General features: G+C 41.3%; 1 protein-coding gene; it reads left to right on the top strand.

Moving 5' to 3' along the window:
• Positions 1-3,114: 3,114 nt before the first annotated feature.
• Positions 3,115-3,745, top strand: GSBLH_T00004902001 (uncharacterized protein; the record flags this gene model as incomplete). XM_013043884.1 is given in 2 exon segments in its annotated part: positions 3,115-3,378; positions 3,394-3,745. The coding sequence occupies 2 exon segments, from the start codon at positions 3,115-3,117 to the stop codon at positions 3,472-3,474; spliced, it is 345 nt and encodes a 114-aa protein (XP_012899338.1). The 3' UTR covers positions 3,475-3,745.
• Between the last annotated feature and the right edge of the window lie 7,502 nt (positions 3,746-11,247).

The following is an 11,247-nucleotide window of genomic DNA, read 5'->3' on the forward strand; positions in this document are numbered from 1 at the left end:
CCTGATTCAGCTCCTACTGGTTGCGCTTTTTCAGACGGGAGAGGCCTGCGTACTCGTTCTTTCATGCCGCTCAATGTATCCATCGAGCGACCAGCGGTATATCACATCAATCTCCGCCTTCGAACGACCCAGATCGCGCGCGATGTGATGCAGCTCTCCCATTTTGAGGCTTCGCAGATCCAGCTGTTTCCTCGGCTTTTCCGTCTTTTCCAAGATATTTTCTTCGCTTTGCTGAGATCTTCTTGTGAGTTTGTGTCTTGATATGGATTGCAGCGATATCGCTGCCCGCCATTGGCTTTTTCTTTTCAAGAGCGAAGAGTCTAGAACAGAAAGGCGCGTGGATGAGCGAGTATCTTGTTTGGAAAATAGAGATACGCTTCGCCGACGGTATCTTTGTGCAGATTGCAGAAGTAGATATCGTGCGTCATGCTCATTCGCTTTTTCTTCTTCTATCCATTCATCGTTCTCCGCATAGCCATTTCGAACATCGCACTGATACACTGATCGGTGAGGTTCCACGACGTTCGACACACGCGATCCACCAAGTAGTTCGCAGCATTTAATTCGATATTGATAAAGTCAAGCATGTCGTGATAGAAATAGCGCTTCGCCAGTGTCTTGAAGTTCATCAATCCCTCCAATCCACCCAGCACGTTTTTATCCAGCTCAATCATCTGCTTATTCGTGGAATCATAGATCAGTTCCAAATATTATTTGTTTCGCATTAGAGCTACATTTCAGATTCTATTTCCTCTCTATACTCGCCGCAGATGTCGTTGTGAAGTCCAGAATGTTCGACACGCCTGCATCCTTCAGCCAGTAGTACGCAACTTGAGAACTCTGCATCAAACACACCTTCTCGGGGGTCAGATTGCGAGAAACCACACAGGATAGTTGTTTCGCATTTTATACCTACAAATAATCCCGATTTTTGGAATTTACGTTTTTGGATGTGTGGCTTACTGGGGGCGATGTGTCTCGCTTCCTTCAACCCCAATTCTTTGAGCGTCTGAATGCTTTTGAGCGCGCTTTGCTGGCCAGTTTAATGTCAGAGGAAAAGATGCAGCAATCGAACTTGGGATGAAGAATAATGCTGCGCACAATCCTCTTTCTCGCTTTGCGTTCGCCTCCATTTTCCAAAGTGCGATGAATCTGAAGAGTTTGAATGCGCCGCCTTCTGTGCTTCCACTTGAGCAAGAAAAAAAGTTCTTAGTGACTCTATTCCTCGTCCTATGGAAGAGTTATGTTGACCAAAGCCAATGCTTTATGGAGCTATTCCACCAATGATGTGTATGAGGTCTATTGATTTCGATCAACCAAGAATGATGAGATTTGGAGCTTGTAATGGAGGCATGGACTCTGAGTGTATGTCTGATGCAGTCAATTATTGTTCTATGCCAATGCCTCCTCCGATGGCCGCTCCACGAATGCGTCGAATGGCTGCTATGCCAGGTCCTACAATGGATGCCATGCCATCTCATCGATTCATTGCTCAGTCGGCTGATCGAATGGAAGACATTGACACTTACAAAAAGAAGAAGAGTGTAGAACATCACTACGAACGATTAGAGAAAACGAAGGAGTATCAAAAGGGATACTATTACCAAAGTACTGAAATGTTTTCTCCTGTGAGTCTTGTTCCCAATTCAGCGTTCTGGGCGTCCTTTGCCCATCATTTGCGCAGCGGCTCGTCTTGTCCCTTCCTCTCCAAAGACTTCATTCTCTGCACTCACTCTGTTTCGGAAGTATTATTCTACCTATCGGTGCTGGGGATTCAGAGTGAAGAAGCCGCCTATCACCTACAGAAATCGCAGTTAGTCACGAACTCGCCCGTGTTCGTGTTCCACAAAATGCTGAAGGAGGGAACAAAGCCTGCGGATTGTCCTCTCATGGTGCTGACCAAGTACATCGATAACAGCAATCACTGGAAGACAGTGAACGGGAAGAAAGTGGAGCATTTCATGGAAACCAACGAGTTCGTCGCGGGAGTTTCGTACACCTGTATGATTGTCATTACGAATGTGGCGCCCATCCAGCAAGTCGTGGAGATCATGTATCAGATTCCGCGGGGATCGTACCCTCTATCCAATCTCAAGTCTTTGGTGAACAAGGTGAAGATAATCGATGCCTTCAGCACCTGCACGTTGAGTTATTCGCTTCTTCTATTTCCCGAAGGTGGGAGACTTTGAGCATCTTCCAGCGCACATCATCGATTCAACGAAGGCGACCATCCTCGCTGTCGCTTCTCCTTCCTTCACGACGCTTCACTGCGTGAAGGAGGCGAAGACGCTCGATGTCACTTCGTGGAAAGATGTGGCGCTCAACGCTTCGGAGGACGTTCTGTTTGATTCCATTCGATCACATGATGTGCAGGAGCTGGAATGGAAGTATGTGTTGGGCAGACTGTCCAATGCTTCGTTCTTTACGAAGCTGATTACTGAGCTGCGTCGAATTCGATTCTATATCGAGGATATCTGGAAGTTCGGAGTGAAACACCGCGATCTGCAGTCCACGAAGGATCTCGTAGGAATGAGAATGAGGAAGCGTGTTGGACTGGCATTCTCTTCGCCAATGCTCATGATCGATTCAGTGGCTGAGGGACTCTTCAATATTCGCGAGTACAAACCCTACGTGAATAATCGTTGTTTCCGCTTAGGAGAGAGCATGAACATTCCGAACGACAAGCTAACGAAGTGGTACGAGCTTTTCTTGAAGTATCTGAAGCAAAAGAAGCCCACATGCAATGATTACGCGTTGTTGGTGTATTATTTGATTCTTCAGGATCGTGTGATGACCGCCCTTTCTGTGTTTAAACAGTTCGTCTGTGAAGAGCGAGAAGGTCGCTTTGTTTCGCGCGCAGACTGCGTTTGCAACGTCCAGGTCGATTATATGATCGCGTATTTCGATTGTTTCACGGAGAGTTTGACGCAGGCTCGCGAGATCTGTGCTCGCTATGAGTCCTATCCAGTTCTGTACTGGCGAAATCTATTCAGCAACATTTCTTCGATGGTGAAGCGCGTGGATGGAACGATGGATGTCGAGAAGACCTTCGAAATCAGGGACAAATCGGACCTTGCTCACGATGAATTCAAATCGAAACGATCGCAAATGAATATGGACAGTTCGCTCGAAGTGTCATCCACGAATCAGGTGATTACGCTGCACTACTACAATCTACGCGAGGCAGACATCAATCTCTACGAGCTGGATGTGGAGTTGCTCTTCAGTCTGAATCCATTCGTGTTCAACAAGTCTTCGTCGCTCTTCATTCGTCCTAACTACACGCAGCATGTCCAGCTGCCTCCTGAAGTCGATGGCGTGGGCGAGTTTATCTACACGCTTCCGAAAGAATACCAGGAGAAGAATGTTTTGGTGGAAGTGCGGAATCGAAAGGAACGGAACGGAACGCTGCGCGAAGCCTGCTATTCGCTGAACAATTCGCTGCTCGTGGCACTGTCTGTGAAGTCTGGATAGCTGCGAGTGAAAAAAAAGAAGACACATATGGGCATTCCGTGCTGCTATGTGAAGGTGTACGCGGAGACGAAGAGTGGAGAAAGCAAATTCTTGAAGGATGGATTCACGGATATCAGTGGCTGTTTTGATTCTTATTTTTCGGTGAGTACGGAGGTGGCCGAACAAGCAAAGAAACTGGAGATTTTTGTGGATAAAGAGGGGTATGGATCGTGTATTCGGGAAGCTTTGCCTCCCATTTCTGCTGCGCATTAGAGAGTATGTGTGAGAAGTGTTATTGTTTGTTGAAATAAAAGAGATAATTGAAGGACTTGAAGGATGAATGATGTGTGGTGTGTTGGATATGGGAAGTGAAAAGGAAACAATTGAAATGAAGACTAGAATAAGTTACTTGGTGTAGATTATAACTATTGGACGTAATGGCATGCAATACAAACACAATCGTTGAACAAATACTGATTGATTAGACAGCGATGAAAATTGCATAGCGAAAAGAATCTGGTCATAAATGATGAATGATAATGATGAGTAATTCAGCCTTCACGACAAGCATCGGATCATAATATAGACAATAACTGGTAGTGAATGAACAATAGACTGCAGTATTCCATGAAATATGGTCTATTTAGCATAATCAGTGAAATAGAATAACTTGAATAGGATTGAAATAACCACAATAAGGAAAGAACGTGTTTATTTTTAATATCGTGGAAGTGAAATATAGGAAAAATGACAATAAAACAAGGTTTTTGATAGCATATAGATTGAATATACACTTTTTGTAGACTTCATGCTGTACAGATAGCAATACTTGGATCATTAGAAAGCACAAACAACTGTGAATCCTTGTGTGAAAAAGAGAGCTTCATAAATAGTACCCGATATCACAATAGAAGAATAGAATGAAATACCGTCTATAGAGTTCTTTATAAATTAACTAGATTGACAGTGTAACTAATAGAGTGATAATAGTCACTATTGAATTGATAGAGAAATAGTAGAGTAAAAGAAACAAGCATTTTTCGAACACAATGAATAAACTCACTGAAACTATATCAATTCTAGTTGAAAATACGATTATCTATATGTGGATTTCAAATAGGTTTCAAACATAACATTCCATAAGATAATAAAGTATAATCCAATATATTCAAATGATCGTCTCAATTCAATCGCTCAGAATCTAGTGATTTGTTAAGGATAACACATATCAATATTGAACAATAAACTATGCTCGATTATATCAGTTTTGCTCCTCCATTCCTCATATATGCATTATTATATTCTTAGCATCGATTACACGAAGGATAGAAACAAAATAGCTAAACAAATCTGGGTATTGATGATTATTAAAAGTGTCAATCATTGATTGGATTTAGATCATTGACCAAAAAAGGCAGAGGGTATTTAAAAAACACTATAGGTATGAACATACGATGATTATTGAATGGAATGGAATGTGTAGATCCAATTCTGGAATTACTGCTCGATTTAGTGAACAAGATCAGCGAGAATGGAAGAAACATCTATGAATCAAATCAAATCAATCAAACTATACTCGAAATTGATTTCGATCGAACTTTCTGGAATGAAATAGGTAGCTTGACATTTTGAAGATTTGGAATATCTAAATACTATCAATATTCTCAATTATAAAATACTTTCCAATGTCACCCAACGAGGTTCATAGAAACTCCATTTTACAGAAGTTATTGATGTTAGAATTGGAAGATCTACAAAACAAATCATAACCAATCAATTCATTATTACTTCGAAGTGTCAATGAAGTTAAACCATACCCAAATTTTCCAGCAAGTGCACCATAACCTAGTTGAATGGATTGTAATGATGGAAGATCTACATCATCATTTCATTCGAATTCATTCAATACTATCAATTATTGTTGATTTGGATTCTTGGAATGCATGATAACCTAATGTAATGGATTGTAGATTTGGAAGATCTATGCATCATTCAAATATTCAATATCATATCAATACCTCGAATCACAAATGAACTATTATAGAAATTGCCTGATTCTCTTCCAATTGTCCCAATTCGAATGGATTGTAATTGTGGTAGATTCTTCAATTCAAAGTCTCCAGCAAAATCACTGAAACTATATTCATCAATTTGAATGGATTCCAATGATTCACAATTCAATATGTGAAATGATTTCGACCAGTTGCTTCCATACGCCTTCTTATTCTGAGTAAATGAATTGTTTCCGATTTTGATCGTTTTCAATCGATTCAATCCATCGATTTCAAGTGTGTACACTCGTTCAAAACATTCATCGCCGATTTCGATTGATTCCAAATTGTGGAACAGTGAAACATCCCAATCAACCAATATACAATTGTCACTCAGTTTCAAATGTTTCATTCCGATATTCAGTGGTTCTGAGCCATCGCCTTCATAATCAATATCATTTTCAATTCCATTATACCATTCATATTCATTCACCAACTTCCCATATCGATCATAGACTTTGCCAATTCCAAATCGCTTATCATCACACCAATATCCTTCATATTCAATACATCCATTATTATGATAACTCGTTCCATATCCAAATCGTTTCCAATTGATCATTATGCCCTTGTACACCAAGAATCCATCATCATCATACATTTCACCATATCCAAATGGAATTCCAAACTTGTTTTCTGTCAATATCAATCCTTCAAATCGACTTCCATGATCCAAATCCACGATTCCTTCTTCAACATTAGAATGTTCTTCATTATATGAAATAGCACCAACTTGATGATTTCCGAACACTTTCAACACTTTCTGCTCATTGAGGACAAATCCTTGATTCATGAATACTCCATTATTGAATTGCAATACTACACATTCTCCATTACTCAATATGAGTGAAATCCAGCCATATGGTTTCCATTCTTTACTCAAGCATCCCTGCACATTTTGAATCATAGAACTATCAATATGATAGTTACTAATAGCAGAATTGACAAAATCAACAATGTTTTGCATGGAAATGAAAAGAAATAATGGTAAAACGGTTATTTTGGAAACAAGATCTGGTTCATTATTTCTCGATAGAACACACGTCATGGATTATTGTGTATGGCTTTGATATGCTGGTGTGTTACAAACTAGAATACATAGGATAAAACCTCATTTTCTTTACCCATTCCTATTTTTCTTTATTTCGGTGCATTTCCATCTATTCATTTATTCTTGTGTTATTTTCAGATAATTATAGCTATAATTGTAAATTATTACGCATTTTGATCACCTTTACTCTCTCATGTTAGAATGGCTGTTCTATTAAGTCTAGAATGGATGTATATTATTCAAAATATATCAATTATGTGGTAGTTGATCTTGTTTTGGAACAATCGAACTCACAATAGTGAATACTGTTGGAATGGTTAGATTCGTAATAGAGAGGATGGCAGTAGTATGTAGAATGCAAAATCCATTATTAGTATTTGATTAGTAGTTATGTGTTGGCGTGTATTACGCGATAATTATGACGGCCAAAGTATCCCCTCAGGCCTCATCTTCCATCGATCACCGTTGCTGACCCTGGACAACATGTAGTTTTCACCCTTCATAAGAAATTAGGTGCGATATTCTAATCTTAGCTTATTTTGCTCACCCCACTGATTATGGTAAAAAGAGACAAACCATACACTACTCCGTGCTCATTTAAGGCTCACCTAGTAAAGGCACGTTCGAATGGATCAACTCGTACAAGTATCGGAAACTCTACATCACTTCTATGACTGTCCTGTTCACACCCAATCAAGTCATGTTCAACAATGTGAATTCTACGAATGTGGTCACAATATCGAATGACGAAGAGCTAACGATTCCTCCTGGATACTACATGATCGGTCAAATCATTGCCATCCTCAACACCATGACCGATACTACATTCTCGATATCTACGAAGGCTTCGAGTTATGGGTGTATTTATATCCAGTCCCCTCACACCATCGATTTCACCAATGCTCCGGATATTCGAGAAATCCTCGGTTTGGAAGGACAAATGGTCATTCTATCCGCTTCGTTCTATGGATCGAACGTGATTGATATCATGCGAAATCGTCAAGTGATCCAAGTGTACTCATCGATTGTGCGTTCCTCCGATCTGAAGATTGCCAATCAGAACAACAACCTGCTCACCACAATGATCATTGCCGATCCCGAGGTTAATTATCTCCGCACCATAGAAGACATCTGCATTCCGATGATAACCCGATTTGACCGATTGATGTTCCTGTTCCGCGATATGGATGGTAATATCATGCGATTGAACGGCGAATTCGAACTCCAGTTGACAAGAGAAGATGTGTACGATCAAGTGCCTTCCTCAATTCTACCGATGAACCAGTTGAGTATGATGGAAGTGTTCGATAATACTACGAAGAAGGAAGTGAAGCTGGACAATCCTCTGTCATTCGATCGATGTTCCATCTCGTCTGTGTCACTCTATACCGATTTCGTGTTGCACAACGTACCATCCGATCAAGTGATATTAATCGATGCGGGGACATCTCCACACGAGGTGTTAATACCCAGAGGAGCCTACGATATCGAAATGATCATTGCAATGCTGAATGCGAGTGATGCTTTGTTCGAATTGGTGTATAGCGGTGAGAATGCATTCCACATCACAGTGAATCATTTCTGCACGATCGATTTCACTCGTGCTCCCGAGATCCAATCGATCCTCGGATTCGAATCGAGTGTGCTGGTGAAAGGACTGGAAAATCCACGGCAATACTTCCTGAGTACCTCGTGTAACCAGATAGTGGTGTTGGCGAACGGCGAGACCTCCCTTGTCCTATCGATGCCTACTGATACTACACGTTCTCCCAGTTCATCGAGGCTGTGGGCAACGAAATGGACAAGGTACTTCCCTCGTATCGATGCCGATCAATGACAACAACCAGGCATACTTGGTCTCCGAGAATGCTCAATCGGTCGACCTGAGTGGTGCATCCGACATTGCGAACATCCTGAAGCTGGAAGGCTTACTGACACCTACTACTACCGTTGCGAGTGAACCATATGACATCACGAATGGCATGAGTGTGATCCGAGTGTACAGTAGTATCAATGCTCAAACATTCGGTCTGAAGAGTCTGTTGATCGATAACCTGATTCATGTATCGATGGGACTGAACAACATGATCACCTGGGACAACCTATCGATCGATGTGATTGAACAATCGAACTTGGATTCCATTGATTGGGTACTGACAGATGCAAATGACCGTCCGATCTCCTTGAATTCGAATGTGTACATCTCATTCACGATATCTTGTAAGCACAACTTCAGTAAGGTATTCAAGAAGATAGATAGATAGATATCAATGTCTATCTTCCATCTATATACATATATACATATATATATCTGAAAAGTAATAGTTTGATTGTTGTCTCCAACAAATAATCAGCCAGATATGTCTCACAGCTTGATATTGGACAACTACTCATTCCCATAGAGTCCATTCTTATGGGTTTCAGCTTTATTATCAACAATACTGATATCACTATTAGTGAGTAATTCTATTCATCCTAATGAGTTGGGAACCAAAGCATTTCACTTTCATCAACCAACTCAAACAGCAAGTATTATGTATACTATTGTTATTCATGCTCGTAATAGAACAACATTGTGAATCACTTTGTATCCCTATTGAAGTGGTGTACAATTCGATCCTTCCTTTAAATAGGAGATATTCTGCATTATTTGGCAGGTGGGGGATACTATATGGGTTAGAATAAGGGATAGTATTCTCTGGCAATATAACAAACTCTGATAGGTTCAGAGTGCATCAAAACGACAAAAACTGGACACCAACTATCCAAAAACCTAGAAACAGTGGAATATGAATATATCTCTATTTGTTCGTATAAAATATATTATGTATTCTACCTTATTTTGCTCAGTTCTTCAACGACACACCCACCTTTCTCACAAACTCTACTATTCGATTCTACTATACACATATCACATATTATTACTATAAATGATAACCCAAAAACTGCTTATCGCTAGCTTTTCCATTTTCATTCCTATCATCATCTTCTACATACCCTATTTCTTTCTATCCCATCTAGAGTAGATTCCAAATGAATAGAACGAAAAACAAAACGCTTCCACTGGAAACAACACTCTTCGATCTATTCATTCCACAATATCCCATTTCCGCTCATCTCCTTCCACTTCACAGTAAAAACAACTCCCTCCCTATTCGAAATCTATTCTTCCACTCATACCCAATTTCAACACTATTTTCACAATTGCACAATTCCTGTGTATTTTTGAAATCATTTGTTTTACAATAAAAGCTATTAGCTTCGTCTTACTGGGTTTGAATGTATTCAAAATTTGGAATTGGACTTGTATGTCCTGTCTTTTGTTTTGTTTTGTTTTGGGACTTCTATGTGTTTTTGTGTGTTGTGTTGTGGGAGTGTAAGTATTGTAGCTGGGATGGGTTCTGTCGTCAAGTTGGTGTGTTTGAAGAAGCTAGTGTAGTGTGCGCTATCGTTACTTTGACTAAACTGTGTGTGTGAAATATGCATCGTGAACGCATTCAATACCATAATGGCGGTGGACCCTGGTTCCATTTTTGCTGTGTGGAGTGTGTTCCGAGTGAGGAATTTCTGTACTTCAAACTGTGTAACGTGGCGAACCCATTCATGCCATGTGGGACCGCGGATACATGGAGATAACTTGCAACGTGGGAGGTATCTGGTACAGGCACGACGTTCTTGCCTAGGATATCTGTTCTGTTTCTCGTATTTTCATTTTCATATTGTGATGTGGTAGAGTGTGGTAGAGAGAACGGATTTGCGATGAGTGAAAGGGCAAACAATGGGAGCAATAGCTGTAGGTTTGTAGAAGCGGAGCGTGTGTGGAACTTGGGAGAATGGGACAAGAAGGCGGAGTATGCGAACTGCTGTGGGTACGGTCCTCGCCTCTGATTGATGGGAGCTGAGTGAACTGGAATGGCCAGTGGGAGCAGGCGAGTTCCAAGACGGTGCAGTTGTGCATTTGTGGGTCTGTGGAGCATGGGAAGGTGGAGGTGTGCGTGGTGCGGGTACCTCGCGCGCAGGAAAATGCAGAGCTGCGACACCTCGAAGAGGGCGTGGTTGAAAGACTGGGGTTGGTGTTCGGTGAACATCAGGAATGGGTGTATGGGGTCAGGAGCGGAGCCTCCGCGCGTTGTGGTGAAGTCCACGAGCGATCTGTGAGTGAGGCTGAAGGACATGGCGCTGTTCGAGAAGAAGGAATTGAACGTTGAGCGTCGAGCGGAATGAGAGGACTGGCAAAGGATCTCTTGCAGATGGTGGGGTTGGATTGGAGCCTTGGAGCGGTTCACGGAGGATAGGATGGATGTGTTGGTGGAGGACGTGAGCGGATGGTGAAGGGTTAAACTGCAGCTTGGGCTTGGGTTGCGCGGCGGATGGGGCGTTCCCCGCGGGACGCGATGTGTGGCACGTGTTGGAGGGTGGGATCCCCGCGACTTCCTACACGCTGGAGTGCGTCCCGCGCGAAGTGGAATGGAAAGATGGAGTGGAAGTGAGTGGAAGAGATCTCTATGATGGATGGCATATTCATTCATTCATTCACTCAATATTACTTGTTTATTTTATACTATTGCTATGTTAATCACATTGCATTTCACATTGTTTTGTTGATCAAATAGAAAGCAAGGTTTTCATTCATAGGATTCATGGATTCCATCCATTATCATATTATTCAATCGATTGTTTTGTTTAATGATA

The sequence above is a fragment of the Blastocystis hominis genome, assembly GCF_000151665.1.
Source record: "Blastocystis hominis, Singapore isolate B (sub-type 7) whole genome shotgun sequence assembly, scaffold_8".
NCBI classification, from domain to species: Eukaryota; class Bigyra; order Opalinata; family Blastocystidae; genus Blastocystis; species Blastocystis hominis.